The 24,526-nt window shown below is 44.6% G+C and overlaps 1 protein-coding gene across 2 annotated transcripts in view; it reads right to left on the reverse strand.

Moving 5' to 3' along the window:
• The window catches only part of mdga2a (MAM domain containing glycosylphosphatidylinositol anchor 2a), a 1,064,841-nt gene that overhangs the window by 746,618 nt on the left and 293,697 nt on the right, over positions 1 to 24,526 (reverse strand). For both annotated transcript variants that reach the window (XM_038776329.1, XM_038776328.1), the window contains exon 2: positions 17,069 to 17,208. In XM_038776329.1, the coding sequence (XP_038632257.1) occupies positions 17,069 to 17,208 (140 nt within the window). The remainder of the gene's footprint in view (positions 1 to 17,068; positions 17,209 to 24,526) is intronic.

The following is a 24,526-nucleotide window of genomic DNA, read 5'->3' on the forward strand; positions in this document are numbered from 1 at the left end:
TCCAGGTTTTAGCTGCGTTCTGTAATTTCCTGACAGAAGGGAGATGGCTCATAGGCCAAATCAAATTGGTGAACAAACTTGGACATCATTTTGTTTTGTTTGGAGTTCTATCTGGCCCCAATTCCATTTGGGTGCTATGGACTGTGGAGCTTGAACAGAAATCCGTCGGTCAGGTCAATTTAGCAAATAGGTCTGGGATTGTTACCGAGTCTGAGGCACTCCATTTAGGAAGGATGAACAAGCAATGGAAATTCTGTAGCATAGATTCACTAGGCCATTCCCAATATTATAGTTATGAGGAGAGATACCAGAAGTTAGGGCTAGTTCAAAATATCTAAGAATATTAAATGGGCGATAAATCACAGCATTTCATGATCATGACAGAGAAACTAGTGATAGATCATTACAAGTGGATCATTGATACTGGAAACCATTTGTAGAACATTGCTACTGGATCATTGACATAGGAAACTGGTGATCGATCATTGTTACTGGGCCATTGATACAGGAAACTAGTGACAGATCATTGTTACTGGGCCATTGATACAGGAAACTAGTGATCAATCAGTGTTACTAGATCATTGAGATTGGAAACTAGTGATAAATCATTGTTGCTGGATCATTGATACAGGGAACTGGTGATAGAGCATTGTTACTGGGCCATTGATACAGGAAACTAGTGACAGATCATTGTTACTGGGCCATTGATACAGGAAACTAGTGATCAATCAGTGTTACTAGATCATTGAGATTGGAAACTAGTGATAAATCATTGTTGCTGGATCATTGATACAGGGAACTGGTGATAGAGCATTGTTACTGGGCCATTGTTACAGGAAACTAGTGATAGATCATTATTACTGGATCATTGATACAGGAAACTAGTGATAAATTATTGTTACTGGGCCATTGATACTGGAAACTAGTGATAGAGCATTGTTACTGGGCCGCTGATACAGGAAACTAGTGATAAATCGTTGTTACTGGATCATCGATACAGGAAACTAGTGATAGATCATTGTTACTGGGCCATTGATACAGGAAACTAGTGATAAATCGTTGTTATTGAATCATTGATACAGGGCACTGTTGATAGATCATTGTTACTGGATCATTGATAAGGGAACTAGTGATAGATCATTGTTACTGGATCATTGATACAGCAAACTAGTGATAGAGCATTGTTACTGGGCCACTGATACAGGAAACTAGTGATAAATCATTGTTATTTAATCATTGATACAGGGAACTAGTGATAGATCATTGTTACTGGGGCCATTGATTTTTTTTAAATATAAATTTAGCATACCCAATTATTTTTTCCAATTAAGGGGGCAATTTACCGTGGCCAATCCACCTATCCTGCACATCTTTTGGAATGTAGGGGGCGAAACCCACGCAGACACGGGGAGAATGTGCAAACTCCACACGGACAGTGACCCAGGGTCTGGATTCGAACCCGGGTCCTCAGCGCCGTAGGCAACAATGCTAACCACTGTGCCACTGTGCTGCCCCCTACTGGGCCATTGATACAGGAAACCAGTGATTGAACATGGTTACTGGGCCATTGATGCAGGAAACTAGCAATAAATCATTGTTACTGGATGATTAATACAGGAAACTAGTAATAGACCATTGTTAATAGATCATTGACACATTGTTAACAAGCAAATTACTGTGGATGCTGGAATCTGAAACAAAAACAGAAAATATTGGACAATCTCAACAGGTCTGTTGTATAATATCATTGGTACTGGATCATTGCGACTGGAAAGTAGTAACAGATCATTACTCCTGGATCATTACCATTGTAATCTAATAATAGATCATTGTTATTGGATCATTGAGATTGGAAACTAGTGGTAGATTATTGCTATTGGAACATTGTTGCTGGAAAGTAGTGATAGACCATTAGTACTGGATCATTGCTACTGGATCATTACTATTGTAATCTAGCGATAGACCATTGCTACTGGATCATTACTATTGTAATCTAGTGATAGACCATTGCTACTGGATCATTGCCATTGTAATCTATTGATAGGCAGTTGCTACTGGATCATTGCTTTTGCAATCTAGTGATAGATAGTTGCTACTGGATCATTGCTTCTGGAAAATAGTGATAGATCATTGCTACTGGATCATTGCTATTGTAATCTAGTGATAGATCATTGCTACTGGATCCTTGCTATTGGACTCTAGTGATAGATCATTGCTACTGGATCCTTGCTATTGTAATCTAGTGATAGATCATTGCTGCTGGAAAGTAGTGACAGATCATTGCTACTGGATCATTGCTTCTGGAAAGTAGAGATAGATCATTGCTACTGGATCATTGCTATTGTAATCTAGTGATGGATCATTGCTGCTGGATCATTGCTATTGGACTATAGTGATAGATCATTGCTACTGGATCCTTGCTATTGTAATCTAGTGATAGATCATTGCTGCTGAAAAGTAGTGACAGATCATTGCTACTGGATCATTGCTATTGTAATCTAGTGATAGATTATTGCTACTGGATCATTGCTTCTGGAAAGTAGTGGTAGATCATTGCTACTGGATCATTGCTATTGTAATCTAGTGATGGATCATTGCTGCTGGATCATTGCTATTGGACTCTAGTGATAGATCATTGCTACTGGATCCTTGCTATTGTAATCTAGTGATAGATCATTGCTGCTGGAAAGTAGTGACAGATCATTGCTGCTGGATCATTGCTATTGTAATCTAGTGATAGATTATTGCTACTGGATCATTGCTTCTGGAAAGTAATGATGGATCATTGCTACTGGATCATTGCTATTGTAATCTAGTGATGGATCATTGCTGCTGGAAAGTAGTGACAGATCATTGCTGCTGGATCATTGCTATTGTAATTTAGTGATAGATTATTGCTGCTGGATTATTGCTTCTGGAAAGTAGTGCTAGATAACTGATATTGGATCATTACTATTGTATTCTAGTGATAGATCATTGTTACTGGGTCATTGCTTCTGGAAAGTAGTGATAGATCATTGGTGCTGGATCATTGCTTCTGGAAAGTGTGATAGATCATTGCTTCTGGAAAGTAGTGATAGATTATTAGGACTGGTTTATTGCTTTTGTAATCTAGTGATAGATCATTGCTGCCAGATCATTGCTTCTGGATAGTGATAGATCATTGCTACTGGATCATTCCTTCTGGAAAGTAGTGTCATGAGCATGTCACTTTAAGAAATGTTTGTCTGCTCATGTATCCGCAGTGATGTCAGAGTGTGGGTGGAGCTGACCTCTGGTTCTGCTTTTTAGTTTCACTTTGAGAAAAGCGTGGATGTGTCTGTGTTTTTTGACTTTGTTTCAGTGTTGGAGCTGCAGTCAGCTAGAGAAGGTGTAATGTTCTTCTCTCTGTCATGTAAAGACTATCTCTTGAACATTTGGTGAATTCAGATTGATAACGGTTCTCAGTATTTAATTTAAACCTGATGTGCTTCTGTTAAAAGTTTTTTTTATGTCTTATGGACGTTAAAAGGATCCAGGTTCCAATCAAACAACATCCATATGGACCTAACCCTTTAAAATTGGCATAGGTTAACAAAAAGATTGAGAGGATGCTTTAAAATGGCATCATTAAAGTAGGTTGTAGCCAATCGAGCTCACCCATAGTGATGGTACCTAAACCAGATGGTACCCAACGGTTGTGTGTGGACTATAGAAAGGTTAATGCAGTTACAAGAACGGAGTCTTATCCTATCCCATGTTTGAAGGATTGCATTGAGAAAGTGGGGCAATCAGCTTTTATTTCCAAACTGGATTTACTCAAAGGTTACCGGCAGGTACCTTTATCCGACAGGGCGCAGGAGATTTCAGCTTTTGTGACTCCAGATGGTATTTACCAATTCAATGTTCTGTCGTTTGGCATGAAAAACGCCCCAGTCACATTTAAACGGTTAACTCACAAAGTTGCTTCAGGATTAACCAATTGTGTGGTATACATTGACGATCTGCTAATTTTCAGCCAGACATGGGAAGAACATTTAAAACATCTGATGGAGTTATTTGACCAACCTCAGGTGGCGGGTTTGGTGGTAAACCTCGCCAAAAGTGAATTTTGAAAAGCCCAAGTCACTTTCCTTGGCCATACAATCGGACAGGGCCGAATGGTCCCACGGGATGTGAAAACAAAAGTGATTGGGGAGTTTCCGATACCCTTGACACAACGGGAAATAATGCGATTTCTTGGTGTGGGTGGATTTTACCGGAAGTCTGTACCGAATTTTACCAGTGTGGTCGCTCCACTGACGGACTTGCTCAAGAAGCGTAACAAATTCCAGTGGACAGCGGAGTGTCAACAGGCATTTGACGGCCTGAAGACTGTGTTAACCACTACTCCTGTGTTAGTCATCCCAAAGTATACCAAACCATTCAAAGTGGCGGTTGATGCGGGTGATGTGGGTGTAGGTGCGGTGCTTCTACAAGACGACGATGAATAGATAGAGCCATTGGTTACTTTTCAAAGAAATTGAATTCTCACCAGAAAAAGTATTTAACGATTAAGAATGAGAATTTGAGTTTGGTGCTGGCGTTGCCACATTTTCACAATTATTGTGACCAGCAATCAGTCTGACCCAATTATGTAGACTGATCATAATCCGTTGAAGTTTTTGGAGTGATTCCAGAATAACAATGCAAGGCTGTTTCGCTGGAGTTTATTGTTGCAGCCATTTCATTTAAAAATAGTACGCGTGGCAGGACGAGAAAATGTGATAGCCGATGCTTTGTCACGATTGTGAGGAATGGAAGGATTTTGGTTGGAGGAAGAAGAACAAAACTGGACTATATTATTATACCTGTTCGCATGTGTTGGTTTTTTGAAATGAAAATGTATATTTACTGTGTGCATTTCTTGAAGGATAGTGAAAAGGTGAAAAGTTAAACCATTTTGAAGTTCATGGTTTTTTTTTTTGTCTTGGGAGGAGGTGTCAAGAGAATGTCACTTTAATAAATGTTTGTCTGATCATGTTACTGCAGTGATGTCAGAGTGTGGGAGGAGCTGAGCTCTGGCTCTGCTTTTTAGTTTCACTTTGAGAAAAGCTTGGATGTGTCTGTGTTTTTTTGGCTTTGTTTCAGTGTTGGAGCTGCAGTCAGCCATAGAAGGTGTAATGTTGTTCTCTCTGCCATGTAAAGACTATCTTTTGATCAGTTGGTGAATTCAGAGTGATAACTGTTCTCAGTTGTGAATTTAAACCTGACGTGCTTCTGTTAAAAGGTTCTTTTTTTAATGACTTATGGATGTTAAAAGGAAAGCTTGATGATTACTATGTGTTGTTTTCTTTGGGGGTTGTATTTGAATTGATGGTTGCTAAGATGTTCACTGTATGTTTTAAACAGGTTAACTTGAGTTCATAGAATAAACATTGTTTTGTTTTAAAAAATACTTTTCGATTATGTTGTACCATGCCTGTTGAGTGGGCCGTGTGCTCCCCATACCACAATCTAGTAACAGTTGTGGGTCATGTGAACTCCATGATACACTTTGGGGTTCTCTAAACCCTGGCCCATAATAGTAGTGATACATCATTGACACGGGCCATTGCTATTGTAATCTAGTGAAATATCATTGCTGCTGGATCACTGCTTCTGGAACATAGTGATAGATTATTGCTTCTGGATCATTGCTTCTGGAAAGTAGTTATGGATCATTACTACTGGATCATTGCTTCTGGAACATAGTAATAGATCATTGCTTCTGGATCATTGCTTCTGGAAAGTAGTGATAGATCATTGCTGCTGGATCATTGCTGCTGGAAAGTAGTGATAGGTCATTGCTGCTGGACCATTGCTATTGTAATCTAGTGATAGATCATTACTACTGGATCATTGCCTCTGGAACGTAGTGATAGACCATTACTACTGGATCATTGCTTCTGGAACATAGTGATAGATCATTACTACTGGATTATTGCTATTGGAATCTAATGATAGATTATTGCTGCTGGATCATTGCTTCTGGAACGTAGTGATAGATCATTGCTGCTGGATAATTGCTATTGTAATCTAGTGATAGATCATTGCTGCTGGATCATTGCTATTGTAATCTAGTGATAGATTATTGCTGCTGGATCATTGCTATTGTAATTTAGTGATATATCATTGCTGCTGGATCATTGCTATTGTAATCTAGTGATAGATCATTGCTGCTGGATCATTGCTATTGTAATCTAGTGATAGATTATTGCTGCTGGATCATTGCTATTGTAATTTAGTGATATATCATTGCTGCTGGATCATTGCTATTGTAATCTAGTGATAGATCATTGCTGCTGGATCATTGCTATTGTAATCTAGTGATAGATCATTGCTGCTGGATCATTGCTATTGTAATCTAGTGATAGATCATTGCTGCTGGATCATTGCTTCTGGAAAGTAGTGACATATCATCACTAGTGGATCACTGCTTCTGGAAGGTAGTGACATATCATTGCCACAGGATAATTGCTATTGTAATCTAGTGAAGGTCATTACTACTAGGTCATTGATGTTGTAATCTAGAGGTAGATCTTTGCTTCTGGAAAGTAGTGATAGATTATTACTACTGGATCATTGTTGCTGGAATGTAGTGATAGATTATTGTTAATGGATCATTGCTATTACAATCTAGTGGTAGATTATTGCTACTGGACCATTGCTGCTGGAAAGTAGTGATAGATCATTACTACCAGATCACTGCTGTTGTAATCTCATGATTGATCATTGCTACTGGAACATTGCTTCTGGAATGTAGTGATAGATCATTGCTATTGGATCATTTATATTGCAATCTAGTGATAGGTCATTGCTGCTGGATCATTTCTATTGTAATCTAGTAATAAATCATTACTACTGGATCATTGCTGCTGGAGAGTAGTGATAGATCATTGCTACTGGATCATTACTACTGGATCATTGTTGCTGGAGAGCAGTGATAGATCATTGCTTCTGGATCATTACTACTGGATCATTGCTGCTGGAGAGTAGTGATTGATCATTGCTACTGGATCATTGCTATTGTAATCTCGTGATTGATCATTGCTACTGGATCATTGTGAATGGTCAACTGTCGTGTGGGATTCTCTTTCATAAATCATTTTTTAATTCTTTTAAGTAGAGATTAGATAGTTGTATTGGGAAAAACAGAATTGAATAACGGTTATGGGAATTAGATAGAAGCATTGAATTAGATGACAGGTCCGAGTCACAAATTAATCTCTTTCCTTATTTCAGTGATGGCTTCTCCAGCATACTGTATTCAGCTAACTATCTGTGACATGCCCTGTCTAATGACTTCAGCGTTGGGGGAAGATTAACCATAAAAAAGATCCCAGACATACTGCTGACCAGAGGAGATTTCACAGACACATTTGAAATGACTGTAATAATGTTGTTGAGCGTGCAGAATAAACCAGGCCTTCCACCAGTTAACGGAATTGCTATGTGCATAAACAACTGTTTTCTCATTATCTCTGATTATTTATGGCTCTGTTTAGAATACTGATGATAATTTTTTATGGCACCTCAGATGTTCCAGTGCTCCAAGCGGCTACAAATATTCAGTGGCTGAGGATGACAGAAGATGTTCAGTGCCAGATGAACTTAGTCTATATATGGCACTAATGAACATTAAAGCATATGTGATTGAAGCTTGCTTCATCTGGGAGGAACCAAAGCCACTTCTTCCAAAATAGTTAGTTTGTATCATTCTCGGCTCTCGGGGTCCGTGTGTTTTTTGGGAGTACTAACTGGAATACATTGATACAAGAAATAATCTCTGTAAAACATCTCTTATTTCCAGCCTTTCTAATGATATAAAGTAACTTTAAAGTGACCATAGACATAGACATAGAATTTACAGTGCAGAAGGAGGCCATCCGGCCCATCGAGTCTGCACTGGCCCTTGGAAAGAGTACCCCACTTAAGTCCACACCTCCACCCCATACCCGTAACCCAGCAACCCCACCCAACCCCTTTTGGACACTAAGGGCAATTTATCATGGCCAATCCACCTAACCTGTACGTCTTTGGACTGTGGGAGGAAACCGGAGCTCCTGGAGGAAACCCATGTCGACACAAGGAGAATGTGCAGACTCCGCACAGACAGTGACCCAAGCCGGGAATCGAACCTGGGACCCTGGAGCTGTCAAACGACAGTACTAACCACTGTGCTACCATGTCACCCATAGAGATTGCACCTGTAGAGAATCTTAAATATTTTGCTGAAACTATACTGAGTTGGAAAGGAAGGAAAAGTAACACAAAATAGGTAAGAAAAACTGGAAGTCTGGAAAAAACAAACAAACAGAAAGACACATCAGTCAGCATTAGGGAGAGAAACAATAGCAAAGTTTTATATTTCAAGTGGAGATCCTGGGCGCGATTCTCCGAAATGGAGACAGAGTGTTTGCACCGTGCGGGAACTACCGATTTAGGCCCCCACAGGGGGCCGGCATGGTGCTGGAACGGTTCACGCCGCTCCAGCCTCCCTTCCCGGCGCCGCGCCAACCCACGCATGTGCAGTTGGGCCGCGCCAATCTGCGCATGCGCAGCTGGGCCGCGTCAACCCGCGAATACGAGGGGGACTTCCTCAGCGTGCCGGCCCCGACGTAACATGGCGTTGGGGTTCAGGGACTCTGCCGTTTCCGCACGACCGCTCGGCCCATCAAGGCCGGAGAATCGGCGGCCCGGCAGCGGACAGCTGCCCACGACCAGCGCTGCGCCAAATGCACTGCCGCAAATGGCGCCGATTCTCCGCTCCTCAGAGAATTGCCTGCCTGCCTCGAACCGGCGGCGCGGGAAAAAATGGCGTGAATGGCAATTCTTCCATACGGCGCGGCATGGGAGAATCGCGCACCCTTTGTTGGAACAAGAGCTTGAAGAGCCTTGTTCAGGAATTGACCAAAACAAACTGCAAGGGGGAACAGTCGAAAACGATCAATAATACAGGTGTTTTAGTGATGCAGATGCACAAAGGTTGAATGAGCTATGAACCAACCTCAATATTGTGAAAAAAGTGCTGTATGATATGTAAAGGTTTGGATTCAGGAAGACAAATGGCAATACAGCAAAGTGCTGCAGAAAGATAGGGGATGCTGTGTAATGAAAGAATCCGGCAGAATTTCCGGAACGCTGCTAAGGTTTGTAGTGGGTTACCGTGGCGGCACGGTAGCACAGTGGTTTGCATAGTTGTTTCACAGCTCCAGGTTCCCAAATTCGATTCCCGGCTTTGGTCACTGTCTGCGGAGTCTGCACGTTCTCCCCGTGTCTGCGGGGTTTCCTCCGAGTGCCCTGGTTTCTTCCCACAGTCCAAAGACATACAGGTTAGGTGGATTGGCAATGCTAAATTGCCCTTAGTGTCCAAAAAGGTTGGGTGGGGTTGCTGGGTTACGGGGCTGGGATGGAAGTGTGGGCTTGGGTAGGGTGCTCTTTCAATGACCGGTGCAGACTTGATGGGCCGAATAGCCTCCTTCTGTACTGTAGATTCTATGTCTATGCCTATATAAAATCATAGACATTGACAACACCTCCTGCTATACTGTAGATATGTCTATGTCTATATAAAATCATAGACATTGACAACACAGATGGAAGCCAAGCAGCACATTATTTCCTTGCCAATTTACAAATAGACATCCAGAAATATCACTTTCCAGTTCTTGGTTCTTAGCCTGGTAGGTTATATACAGCACTTCAAATGCATATCCAAGTCATTTTAAATGATATGTGAGTTTCTGCTTTTACCACTTTTACTGCTTTTAGTGAATTCCAGAATCGCTGGATGAGAAAAAATCCTTTCTAATCCCCTCTAAATCTCATACATCTTGCCCCAAGTCCATCACCCTGGTTTTATCCCCTCAACTAAAGGGAATGGGCCTTCCTATCCATACTATCTCAACCCTTTCAAATGATTCCCCACCCACTCCCCGCTTCCAAAGAAAACAACTGCCGCCTACCCAAGAGCTCCTAACTAAACTTCCCAGTTCTGGCCTATTCCTCATAAATCTCCTTTGTACACTTTCTAGTGCAATTGTACCTTTTCTACGGTGACTATAATGACATGTAGTACTCCATAGAATCATAGAATCATACAGAAGAGGCCCTTCAGCTCATCGAGCCTGAAATACACAAAAAAAATACTCTAAATCTGCACCAATCCCACTTTCCAGCACTTGACCCATCGTCTTGACTTCTTCTGGTTTGCCTGTGAGCGCCTCTCAGTTTTTTTCCGTTCTACATTTCCTCCATTTTTTTCATGTTATCTATTACAAAAAACATTTGGCATTCTCCCACTTCTGTAATAAGCAGAATGGATTCTGGCTGAACTTTCATACACCTGGTCACATTTCTCTGGATCTGTAATCTGAGTGCCCGCCCCTTCCCAGAAACCTCTTGCGTCTCTTGGCTGCCAAATGAAAGAATCATAAAATAGAATCATAGAATCACTACAGTGCAGAAGGAGGCCACCAAGACTGGACCAGCCCTTGGAAAGAGCACTCTACTTAAGCCTACGCCGCCACCCTATACCTGTCACCTCACCAAACCTCTTTTGGCCACTAAGGCGCAATTTACCTTGGCCAATCCACCTAACCTGCACACCTTTGGACTGTGGGAGGAAACCGGAGCACCCGGAGGAATCCCACGCGCACACAGGGAGAAACTCCACATCGCCACCCGAGGCCGACATTAAACTCGAATCCCTGGAGTTGTGATGCAGTAGTGCTAACCACTGTGCCGAGGTTGCAGCCTTTCTTGGTCCGATCGAGGGGCCACTCTTCAAAGAGTCTGAGGAACAACGGTACCAAGTTGTCGCCTGTTGTGCAATTTCAACTGCTTATCCAAGTATGTTTTATAGATTGTGAGCTTTACTGCCTCAACTACCCTCCCAGGTAGAGCATTCCAGATTCCCACCATTCTCTGGGTGGAAAATCCCCTCTAAACCTCCTGTCTCTCATCTTAAAATTATGCCCCTTGTTATTGACCCTTCAGGTAAGGGGACCTGCTGCTTCCAACCCAGCCTACCCATACCCCTCATAATCTTGTCCACCTCACCAGGTCCCCTCTCAGCCTTCTCTGCTCTTAGAAAAACAACCCAAGCTTATCCAACCTCTCCATAATTAAAATGCTCCATCCCAGGTCATCCTGCTTAACCGCCTCTGCACCGTTGCTGGTCCAATTAAATCCTTTTCGAAAATGCGGTGACCAGAACTGAACATAATACTCCAGCTGTGGCCTAACTAAAATCCTGTACAGTGCCAACATTACCTCCCTGCTCTTATAATCTTTTCCATGACTGATAAAGGTAAGTGTCCTGTAAGCCTTCTTAACTATAGTCACCTGTCCTGCCGCCTTCACTGTCAACCATCCGGCCAACCTTCGTGACATCTTCAAACTTACTTATCATCTCCCCCACATTTCCTTCCCTATTGTTTATATATATATATATATATATATATCACAAACAATAAGGGACCCAGCACTGATTCCTGTGGTGTACCATGTATAACCAGCCTCCAGGCACACAGCTTTCTATCACCACCCTCTGTCTCCTATCCTAAGCCAATTTTGGATCCAAATTGTCACATGACCCTGTATCCCATGTGCTTTTACCTTCTTTATCTGTCTCCCATGTGGGACCTTGTCAAAGGCTTTGCTGAAATCCAGATAAATTACATCCACTGCACTACCCTCATCTTCACACCTGATTAGCTCCTCAATAAATTCAATCAAATGTTTTGGCATGACCTCCCTCTGACAAAGCCATGCTGACTGTCACTAATCAAACCTTGTCTCTCCAAGTGGAGACTGATTCTGTCCTTCAGGATTTTCTCCAATAGTTTTCCGACCACTGATGTGAGACTCACTGCTCTGTAAGTCTTGGTTCATCTCTTCCACCCTTCTCAAAAAGTGGAACCATATCAGCTGTCCTCCAGTCCTCTAGCACCTTCGCTGTGGCCAGAGAGCAATTAGAAATTCCAGCTCGGTCCTAACTTGTGGTTTATACAGTTCTAACATAACCTCCCAGCACTTATATTCTATCCCTATTCCTTTGAAGGGGGGTATCCCATATGCTTTGTCAAAGACCTCACCAGTCACCAACCATCTTCAGATTCTGTGGACATGCAGTCCAAGGTTGCTCTGTTCCTCTGCACTTCAGTACCCCAATAATTTATTGCAGTGTTTTTCAAAGTGTGGGTCGCAGTCTGCAGGTGGGTCAGAGGCGGATGTTGGGAGGATCATAGAGCAATCGATCACAACATTTCAACGATGGTCCTGACCATAGGAGAAGTGCCCAGCAGCCACGACAGGCATTTAAACTGAGAATGGCGGCTGCTACTGGCATGAATGAAATGAGGCTTTGTGCAGTCTTCTGACTGTAAGCGGCAGCAGTGAGCAGATCATACGCCCTGCATGTACACTTGAAAGCATGCAGCCTGTACGTACGTGCTTTTGATACCAAATCACAGAGGAGAGCTTCTTCCATTTTCCCGCTGCTAGCAAGCAAGGCAGGACGACTGTTAAGATGGATGGTTTCTTACAAGAAAGAGATGGCCAGAGACTCTAATAGGCAGTGTACCTACTGGCCAGGATCTCACAACAGAATCTGCTGGAGAGAGCTGCTCAGGAGAATCCACATGACAGAACAGTGCTAGTGTTAGCTCTGTACTAGCTCCAGGGCCTCTGGTGAACAGCTTACAAAGAAGAAACGTAACTCAGGATCAAAGCAGTATAAAGATGATTCCCAAAACCCCCCATCCCACTCATGTCCAACACTACACCAATGTCCAAACCCCCCACACCCCCTCCTCAAGTTTGAGTCTGCCGTGATGTAAGAAACACCCACCCCCATGTCCAGCTCCCGCACCGATGTTCGAACACCCCAGCCCTATATGTCCAAATCCACTACCATATCCAAACCCTCCAGCCACCCCCCCCCCCCCCCCCCCCCCCCAGTGTACAGCTCTCCTCTGATGTCTGAACCTCCCAACCTCTTGATGTCGGACTTCTGCACCCCTCCATATCGGTGCCCCCACCAATGTCCATGCCCACCATACCCCCCAATAACTGACTGTGTCCCGATATCCAAACGCCCTCACCCACATGTCTGACTCCCCCAAGATGATCAAAACCCCCACCCCCAATGTCCGACTCCCCCCACCCGCCAATGTTCATCTCTCCCTAACCCTCCCCTCACCCCCACATCCCATTCACATCCCTCAGATAATTACCTTCTCCCTGGCCTGTTATTTTCAATGGAACATTTAATTCACCCACTTTATGGCAGCTAGTACCATAAGAAATGTTGTGTGTCCCTATTCATATCGTTTATTTTCTGCTTCACCACTGGAGCCGAGGACACTCTTCTCTTCCTGATTCTAACTGGGCCTGTCAGACAAGACAGTTGCTTAAGAATTTAACTGCAGGTAAGTCGACCCAATGGGCCGGAATTATGGCCCATTGTAAATTTTCCCACTAGCTTCAGACTCGGCAATCTTCCAATTTCTGTTCCTCACGATATTCAAACTGAGATTAAGCCTCACCTGCCTTCTAAGCAGTCAGTGATGAAGTGAATGTGTCCCTCAGCTTACAGTGTAACTGGCTGGCTGTCATTTACTTTGGCTTACTTCTCTGAAAGTGGATCATTTCTACAGAGGAGATAAGAGGATTGGGCATGCAGCCTTACATTCATTGTTTTATTGTTTACAAATGCAACATGAATTTGTTCACAGGAACCTTGCTTCGATAATGTAAGATGTTAAGTATATTTACATCTCATTATGCACCAAATATGTGGAGAAAGGCGAGTTTTTTCTTCAAAATGCAATGCACACCTTTCATTGCTCCTTGCAGTACTTGGGGAATATAAAACTCCATTGGACTGCAATAATAATGTAGCAATACCAATGTATAAGGCAGCCAAGCTCAAAGGCAAGGCCACAATTTTTGAACTCCACATTAGGAGCGGGCTTTCCAACACCCTACCGAGTTGGAGAATCCCCGGGGGGGCGGCGCGAATCCCGCCCCGCTGCCGGCTGTCGTATTCTCCGGTGCCGTTTTTTGGGCGGGGGCGGGATTCCCGCCACACCGGTCGGGGACCCTTGGCAGCTGCCCCCCCCCCCGGCGATTCTCCGGGCCTTGACGGGCCGAGCGGCCATCTATTTATTGCCAGTCCCGCCGGCGTGAATCACTCAACTCACATACCAGCGGGACCTGGCAGGTAAGTTGACGGGGGTGGGACTCAGGGGATGTGTGAGGGGATCCCACCCAGTGGGGGACCTCCACGGTGGCCTGGCCCACGATCGGGGCCCACCGATGTGCGGGCGAGCTTGTCCCTTGGGGGCACTTCTTCCTTCTGCTCTGGCCCCTGTAGGGCACCGCCATGGCCGGCGCTGAGAAGAGAACCCCCCGCGCAAGAGCCAAAATACGGCGGCTGGTCTACCACACCGGCCGTTCCGCGGATGCGCAAGATCACGCCAGTTCTTCGGCACATGTGCAAACTCGCGCAGTCCCTTCGCCGCAGGCTGGAGCAGCGCCAACCCCTCCGGCATCCACCTAGCCCCCGAATGTGTGGAGAATTCCGCACTTTCAGGGGCTGTTGACGCCGGAGTGGTTGGCGTTTGTTTTCCTGCCGGCGTGGGAACTTAGTCCCCAGAAGGGAGAATCCCAGCCTAGATTCTGGGCTGGATTCTCGCAATCGAGATGGACTGCTCAAGTTGGGAGGTTTCCTGACAGATCCGTCTCCTTTAAATGGTCCCAGCTTACCATGTTTTTGTCGGGGGAGGCAGTGGCAAGATGGAATTGGGCCCACTGCCTTTGGAGGCAGTTCAAAGGTGACCACGCAGACGGGATAATGCCAAGCAGGCTCATTGAAAGAACTGCCTCAGTTCTCTGACACTTTGACCCAGTCGTGCAAAAGGATGTTAGACCCTCTATCCCTCAACTCTCACCTCCCCACCCACACCCATAACCCTCATACCCCTGTGCTACCTCCATACTCACAAAAGGTCCTGCCACTTCCATTTCCTTCACTCCCCCACATATTCCCATGCCACCTCCATGCACTCCACGCCATGTTCATGCCACCTCCATAGCCAGTATCTATTATGGGCAGACCCCAAGAGCCATGATTATATTAAAAGAAAAATTTTCTCCCAATCTAAGAGAACACTTATTCTCACACAGTTGATACTGGAAAAAATTCTTATTCATGAAACTCATTCAAAAATTTAAATCCTCCCAAATGGTCAATCTGTTGCAAACACATACTTCTATTCATTGACCACATCAAAGACTGAGATGAGTGGTTTTGGAATTTTTAAATCTCTGCCAAGCATTCATAATGGGCACAACTGCAATGAAAACCCATGGGAAATATTAGGATTGGAGTCTATTCAAACTACAGGAGCAGGTACTAATGTTATTTTTAAAGCTACACCAGATGGCCTGTCAATTATTGCTCCTCAGCAGTGGTTTACCTTTTTTAATACAACTGAAAGCTGTCATTTTAAAAATCATTTTTAAAGAGCTGGGGTCCGAATTAATTTAGTATCATCACATTTAAACAGACTATATCGAGCCTTCAAAGGCAATTATGCCTCCTACATATAGTTGCGCTTCCAACATTGTGAGCTAAGACCTTCAGAAATACGAAAATTGGGTCGATTTGAACTCAGGGCTAAGGTCAAATAGCCCCGCTGAGTTTGGATTTTCCAACCTGTGTGATTCATGTCCTGCCTCTTCCCCTTTGCCGGCAAAAATTAGATCTGCTGGAAATGGGAGCAGGACTTCCACATCTGGGTCTCTCACCCACCGTTTTAAAGGGCCTCCGGACACCACAAAAATCCAGCCCTGTGTAGTGAGTCTGTTATTTTTATTCACACAAGCCTGGGTTGTAAAATACTGCCTTCAGACATATCACAATGTGAGCAAACCGTTATTTCCTTGGTTGAAAATGGTGCTAGTGCTAACTGTGCCTGTCAACAATCCAGCGTGCTGCAAACTGTTTCACAAGTACATCTTCAATCAAAAAAAGATTGATTGAAAAACAGAGTGCTGCATACTCCAGACGCACAGACAAATTATCATTGGATGTGTACATCATTCTGAAGGCAATCAAGGGTAGTGACTAAGGTGGAAATATGCTGATAAGAGGTAGCATTAAGCAAATTAAAAGATGTTCTGTGCGGGTGATACATTTATATCAAGTTTTGCTTTCTTGTCCTCAATCAAGATGAAGAATATTCATCCCACAGAATAGTGATTTTGCATTTAATGAGCCCATAATCCGTGCTCTCAGGACGGGTATAGATAGAACATACAGTGCAGAAGGAGGCCATTCGACCCATCGAGTCTGCACCGACCCACATTAAGCCCTCACCTCCACCCCATCCCTGCAACCCAATAACCCCTCCCAACCTTTCTGGAGACTACGGGCAATTTAGCACGGCCAATCCACCTAACCTGCATGTCTTTGGACTGTGGGAGGAAACCGGAGCACCCGGAGGAAACCCACGCAGACACGGGGAGAACGTGCAGACTCCGCACAGACAGTGACCCAACGGGGAATCGAACCTGGGACCCTGGCGCTGTGAAGCCACAGTGCTATCCACTTGTGCTACCGTGCTGCCCCTCTGCTCCCCCATCACTGTGTTGCACCCCTCCCTGAGGGCAGCACCACCCTTTTCCATGAGTGTGTCAGTTTTTCCATTGTACCCTGCAACAATTTTATGGCCTTAATTATGTTGTCAATCTGTAGAGCTAATTAGTACCAAACATGGATTGTTTGTGTAATGTGCTATACGATTGGGAACTGGATTGAGACTGCCTAAACTATTTAATATCGGACCAGTTTCGGGTGGAACTAATTCCAGTCACAGAATTGAAAGGCAAATGTTTAACCCTTTGCATCAAGTATGTTGCATTTGAATTATATTTGAAAGGAATATATTAGTGTTTTAACTATTCATTGTTTGAAAAAAAAATTGTCAAATAACCATGCAACAAAACTAAGCAAGCACGTTGGTAACTCTTCTCGATAATCTAGGATTTTGGGATTCACCTGTGGCCGAGGATGACCTCTCACAAGGCAAGCTAGCTCCAAGGTTTCTCCTTCTCGAATTGTGTACACTCTCTCCGTGTACCGTTCTTCTTCTATGTTACATGCTTGACCAGAGTGCATGATGCTTACAGTTGGCGGAGCTGCAGAGAAGAGAATAAAGATGCTAATTACACATACGCCTGATTAATAATCCCTGTTCAGTGAAAATGCAAGACATTTTCCCAATTATCCAACTCAACTGTTACAAATTCCTATTCTCTGAGACTGTTTCTACCCAGATTACATTGGTATGCTTAGAGCTCAGATGCTGCACTCAGCTCAGTGAAGTAGGCTGTGAAGTGGTCACATTTATTCTTCCTTAAAAGTTCCGTAAAGTTGCACATTTGAATTTCAGAATATTCTGTTGGAATTGGCCAATCCTGACAAGCATTTTCTTCTTCGATGAATATATTCCATATTGGCTAATGAAGGTCAGGCAGTCAGGACACCAGAGGCACACTCAAAAGAGAAAAAGTATAGAATATGGGGAAGTAACAGGTAAATTGGATTGGGACTTTCCACTGCTTACTAGTCTGTTACAGGCCAGGACATGCAATCTCTCCGATATGATTTGCCCATCCAGTGCATTCTAAATGCCTGGTGAAGCGTCCTCCAGAAACCACTTCTCCAGGGAGTGACCAGCACAAGAGGACCTTTGGCACTGAATTGCAAACAACCCACTTACATCAGCTTGGTTCAACGACGATGCAACCACCCCTCTGTCTGAAAAAGGCTGCATTGAACCCAACTTCAGAACTTCAGCATGTTATCTGAACTGACACCCCGATGCAGGACTGAGGGAGAGCTGTTGTTTTGGAGGTTCCTTTCGGAATAGGTTAAATTAAGGTATCATCTTAATATGCCACAACACTACATTACTGAATGAAGGGCAAAGTTGGTCTCTGGAAATGTAATGCTCTTTTCTGAAGCTAAAGGGGAATTGTGCGCAAGATGTGGTATATGTGAAGTCCATTTTAAGAGTCATATTAGTACGCTTATTGTATTGCCGTTATAAAGGACAATAATAATAATAATCTTTAATGTCACTAGTAGGCTTACATTAGCATTGCAATGAAGTCACTGTGAAAATCCCCCAGTCGCCACATTCCGACGCCTCTTTCGGTACACGGAGGGAGAATTCAGAATGCCCAAATTACCTAACAGCACGGGCGCAATTCTCCGCACTTACGACGGTGCGGAGAATAGCGGAGGTCGTAAATTTTTACAGCCACGCTGGTCCGATGCCCTCCCGCTATTCTCCCCCCCCACGCCCGACTCCCGACACGAATCGCTGCCGCCGTTTTTTTACGGCGAGCAGCGATTCTCAGCTGGCCGATGGGCCGAATTCCAAGCCGTTTACGGCCGTTTTTACGAACGGCAAACACACCTGGTCTGGCCGTTCGTAAAAACGGCCGTAAAGTCCCGATCTTGGCAACCATGGCACCGATTGGCACGGCAATACCACGGCCGTGCCAAGGGTGCCATGGGCCCGCGATCGGTGGGCACCGATCGCGGGCAGCGGGTCCGATTCCCGCGCACTCTTTGTCCTTCCGCCGCCCCGCTGTATCACTTCGCGGGGCGGCTGAGGGGCATCCCGGCCCGCGCATGCACGGGTTTCGCGCAAATGCGCAATGACGTCATCCGCGCATGCGCGGGTTGGAGTCTTCCAATCCGCGCATGCGCGGCTGACGTCATGTGACGCGTCAGCCGTCGCAAACTCTGGCAAGCGATGCCGGAGTTCACAGCTGCGGCATACTAGCCCCGACCGGGGACCAGAATCGGTTCCTGGTCGGGGAGGGGGAGGCTGGCGTCAAACCCGCCCGATTTTGGCGCCAGCCGTACGATTTCTCCCTGTCTGGGAGAATCGCGCCCCACGTCTTTTGGGACTTGTGGGAGGAAACCGGAGCACCCGGAGGAAACCCACGGAGGTACAGGGAGAACGTGCAAACTCCGCACAGGCAGTGACCCAAGCCGGGAATCGAACCTGGAACTCTGGCGCTGTGAAGCAACAGTGCTAACCAAGTAAAGACCAACTAGTCCACTGTGGCTGTACCTTTCTGGCACAGTGTATATTCTGCGCACAATCATCCCCTCCCTCCTCTCTGCCCCAACACAGCCAAATGATCTTCTCAGAGAAGCTCAAACATTCCGATACATTTGTACTATTTATTAGCTGTCAGACATTATAAAATAGAAAATCCACAAAGATATAAAATGCTAAGTAGTATTGACTGTCATGCTTATTCATTCAAGGACAGCAACCATTGAATAACAGACTTAACATGTGAAATGCTTTACTAAATTGAAAATATGCTAAATCATTGTCGTTGTAACTCTCGTGCTTTTATTGAAATTGATCCCTAACTAACATTTGAATAATAGAATGAACTGCTCATTTCTTTCAACCCCTTCACTACAAAATAGCATTTTTGTGACTGTTGCAAAGATAAAACATCAAATACTGCCGAAAACCGAAATATGGTGTATGTTGGAATTCTGAAATAAAAACAGAGCAGGCAGCATCTTTGGAGAGCAAAACAAGCTTAGATTTTCATCCTCAAGGTGGGTAGGTGGAGTTGGGAAAATTGCCAGCTCAGCCCACCTGCTGTGGAAGGAAGAGCCCTCAAGGACAGGCCACCAATAAGTCAGGATGGCCAGTCATCATCAACATTGCTCTGGAATAGTCTCCACCCGCTTAGTTGGGAATTGACTTTCTCAGTCAACCACAGAGGGTTAACTTATATATCATAGATCACAGAATTTACAATGCAGAAGGATGCCATTCAGCCCATCAGGTCTGCACCTGCTCATGGAAAGATCACCCCACTTAAACCTTCACCTCCACCCTGTCCCCGTAAACCAGTAACCCCACCCAACATAAGGGCAATTTAACATGGCCAATCCACCTAACCTGCACGTCTTTGGACTGTGGGAGGAAACCGGAGCACCCGGAGGAAACCCACGCAGACATGGGGAGAACGTACAGACAGTGACCCAAGCTGGGAATCGAACCTGGGACCCTGGAGCGGTGAAGCAACTGTGCTAACCACTCTGCTACCGTGCTGCCTACAACCAGCCTCCCTGAACAGGCGCCGGAATGTGGCGACTAGGGGCTTTTCACAGTAACGTCATTGAAGCCTACTCGTGACAATAAGCGAATTTCATTTCATTTCATTTTCATTTCATTTTCATTTCATTTTTCATTTCAACTTGGTTCGAATATTCCATCACCAGCTGTCACCCTGGAGCTAACGTGAAGGCCCCGTTTGTCTCTCTCTAAGGAAGAGGATCACAAGTTAGTTGATAAGTCAACTGATACAGTTTGAGTTCTCAACAGTCAGATAGTAAATCTCACAAGCAGCAGGATGAACACACCAACTCACAATAAATTGTGTGAGTGTTTTGCCATCATGGTGTAAATTCCTCTGAATGATCGTTTCACTAATTGAAGATACAGAGCAACTAAAATGACTGCTCAAATCTCCACAGACTGCTGGGTTATATGCATCTCCTCAAAGGCGTCCAGACAAGTCTCGAAACCACTCCTCTATTGGCAATCACGGTCAAAAAGATTTCTATGAACCAATTAAATCATGGGAATTTCTTTTTTAAATTTATCCTTTCATGGGATATCGCTGACAAAGCCAGCATGTGTTGCCCATGCCTAATTGCCCTTGAACTAAATGGTTTGCTGGAACATTTCAGAGGGCATTTAAGGACCACATTGCTGTTGGTTTGGAGTCACATATAGGCCAGACCAGGTAAGGGTGGCAGATTTCCTTCCTTAAAGGACATTCATGAACCAGATGGATTTTTTCTTCCACCAACAGGTCACCATTATTGAGATTAGCCTTTAATTGCAGATCTTAAAAACAATGCTGAATATAAACTCCACCAGCTGCCGTGGTGGGTTTGAACCCGTAATCCCCAGCATATTAGTCCAGGCCTTTGGATTACTAGTCTTGTAATAATAATAATAACAATAATCTTTATTATTGTCACAAGTTGGTTTATATTAACACTGCAATGAAGTTACTGTGAAAATTCCCTACTCGCCACATTCCGGCGCCTGTTCAGGGTACACAGAGGGAGAATTCAGAATGTCCAAATTACCTAACAGCACGTCTTTCGGGACGTGTGGGAGGAAACTGGAGAAGCCGGAGAAACCCATGCAGACACGGGAAGAACGTGCAGACTCCGCACAGACAGTGATCCAAGTCGGGAATCTAACCTGGGATCCAAAGTGCAAAGCAACGGTGCTAACCGACTGTGCTACTGGGCCGCCCATAAAAAATTGTGACATTGGCACTCAGCCACCGGCTCCCATCAAAGTGAACCTAAAACGGTATTCTTATAATCTGGGGATCATGTTATCAAGTTGGCATCCAATGAACTATATGATGGTTGGAGAAATCCATCAGAGTATTGCACACATGGGGCAGAATCGTCTGCTCTCTCAAGGGGCATGTGTTGAAGTGGGGAGACATTAACTTGGGTGGAAACCTTGTCGATAATTGAGTCCGGGTCAGGAAGCCTTTGTGGTCAACCTAACCGTCCATCAATTGAGGTCCTGAAGTGGACAATTAATGACCACCTAAGAGCCTCATTTTGCCACCACTGGTATTAACCCAGCTACAGGCAAGCTTGACTCCATGTGGCATGAAGAAATAAACCTGTGCGGGTTGCATGTTGTCTTTCATGTGTTTTGTTGGGGAGGGTAGTCCCACCTTCAAAGGCTTGGCATCGGAGATAGGTAGAGCCTGCTGAGAATCAGCCCACTGCCTTTCTGCTGACCTCCAATACACCGCTCCTACCTGTGACTTTCCCCCTTCCCCCTGCAAAACCTCTCCCACTGTTACTTACCTCTGGCTTTCATTTCTCTGTGATGTGGAGCCTCTGCTGCATGTCCTTCCTTGCAGCAGCCACACTCTCCCTGCTGATGCTGCTGAACAAAAAAGTCACCAGTCTCTGGTTGATTGGCAGCTATTGGTAGGTGGGTCAACGCCACTGGGGTACTCATTGCAGGGAAAGGTCAGCCACTGGCCTATCAACTGCTTGATTGGTTTATGGTTCTTCAGGCTTTCTGTAAAGGAGGCAATGCAAGGTTTCTCACTGTCTTTTCAGCCAACAGGCAAGAACCACATCACCTCCACAAAATGTCTCCCATAGAAGCCTTAATAACAGGGAGGTAGTAGACATCTCACTGTGGTGCCTATCTAAAGGTAGATGGGCAGGTGTGGATAACATTTCATACTGAATTCCTAAAGCAGGTCTAAGAAAGAAGAAATTGTGGTGGGGGGGGGGGGGGGGGAGAGGGGGGGAGGGGGGGGGGCGGTGGCATGGTGGCATTGTGGCATTATCACTGGACTAGTAATTCAGAGACTCAGGGTAATGCTCTGGGGATCCAGGTTCAAATCCCACCATGGCAAATGTGAATTCAATAAAAATCTGGAATTAAAAGTCTAATGATGACCATGAAACATTTGCCGTAAAAGCTCATCTGTTTCACTAGTGTCCTTTAGGGAATGAATTCTGTTGTCGTCACATGGTCTGTCCGACATGTGACTCCAAATTCACAGCAATGTGGTTGACTCTTAAAGGGCAGCACGGTGGCACAGTGGTTAGCACTGCTGCCTCACAGAGCCAAGGTCCCAGGTTCGATCCCAGCCCCAGATTACTGTCCGTGTGGAGTTAGCACATCCTCCCCGTGTTTGCGTGGGTTTCACCCCTGCAACCCAAAGATGTGCAGGGTAGGTGGATTGGCCACGCTAAATTGCCCCTTAATTGGAAAAAAATGAATTAGGTACTCTAAATTCTTGGGTTTTAAATGCCATTCAGTTCAGGGCAATTATGGGTGGGCAATAAATGCTGGTCCAGACAGAGAGGCCCACATTCCATGAAAGAATAATAAAATATAGTTAATAACGGTTTGAAGATTGTTATGACGAATAGCCAAAGTTCCTGGGAAATCTGTTTGAAGAATGCATTTTTAAATAATATGGTTGATGAACAGGTTGAAGGTTCACCCTCATGTTCAAGCTAATTCATTGTTTGCACAAATATTCTGTTCTAAGTGCCTGTACCTTAATGCTTATATCAAAAAATATTCCCTCAGGTCAGTCATATGTGTTTTTTTGAGGCATAAAATGATTCATAATCATTAGCTGTATCAACTGTTCATGGAAACAGAGAGCTGGGTAAATAGAAATGAAGAATATAGGGAAAGAAATTACAAATGTGCAAATCAGATTGATTTGTAAATTGTTTCTTTGAATCATTTGAGTTGTAATTGGTGAAGCTGTAAGGATATATTGGTTATGCAAAAACAACTGCTCTTTTAACAACATATCCATTAAACTTGGTATCTATACGCAATTAATTTAATTATGCACTTCCCATATATAACACAAATAGACATGCAGCTATGAAACCTGAGTGCAACATACCCTTCAGGACATCTCGTTAGTAAGATATACTGCTTAGATCTGGCCTTGTTTGATTACAGAGTGAACTTTCCTCAAGAACCTGACTGTAAATACTCTTTACATAAAGGTGCTATACCAAAATAAATTTTCATCCTCCCACTCCACTACTTCAGCACAAACATTCAAGGCTGACACGCCAGTGTAGTACTGAGGGAGTGCTGCACTGTCGGTAGTGCTGCCTTTCAGAGGCCTTGTTTGCCTGTTCAGGGAAATGCAAAAGATCACATGGAACTATTCTGATGAAGAACAGGGGAGCCCTCCCCGCTGTCCTGGCCAATATTTATCCATCAATCAACATCTCAAAAACAGGTTGTCTGGGCATTATCACATTACTGTTGTGGCAGTCAGCTGTGTGCGAACTGATTGTCACATTTCCTACATCACCACAGTGACTACACTTCAAAAATACTTGTGAAGATGCACTTTCACAGGCTTCATTAGTGAACACAAAGGGCAGGATTCTTCGGTGACCAGAACTTCCCGCCCGAGGTCAATGAACCTTTTCATGGTATGCGTCCTGTCCGTGCGATCTTGGGGCGGGAGCAGCTAAAGAATCCAGCCCAAAAGGTATTTAGTACAAAGAATTGTACAGCAGCCACATGGCTGTAGCTAACTCCTAAAATGTCACTGTCTTGGAGCCTCTCTCACCATGGGGTCATCCCACACTCGAAGTTCCAATTGGTCATCCAGGCCATGTGGCCCTTACTCTGTTTCCTTTCCCTTAACTGGGCAATCGCCACAGTCCCAAAATGGCTGCGAAGATCTTTGAGACATTGATGGCTGTGATGCTGATGTCACCACCGGCGCATGTGCGGTGGAGGGGGTCTCTTCGGCCTCCGCCATGGTGGAGGCTGTGGCAGCGGCGGATGAAAAAGAGTGCCCCCACGGCACTGGCCCACCCGTTGATCGGTGGGCCCCGATCGCGGGCCAGGCC

The sequence above is a fragment of the Scyliorhinus canicula genome, chromosome 2 (assembly GCF_902713615.1).
Source record: "Scyliorhinus canicula chromosome 2, sScyCan1.1, whole genome shotgun sequence".
Taxonomy (NCBI): Eukaryota; Metazoa; Chordata; class Chondrichthyes; order Carcharhiniformes; family Scyliorhinidae; genus Scyliorhinus; species Scyliorhinus canicula.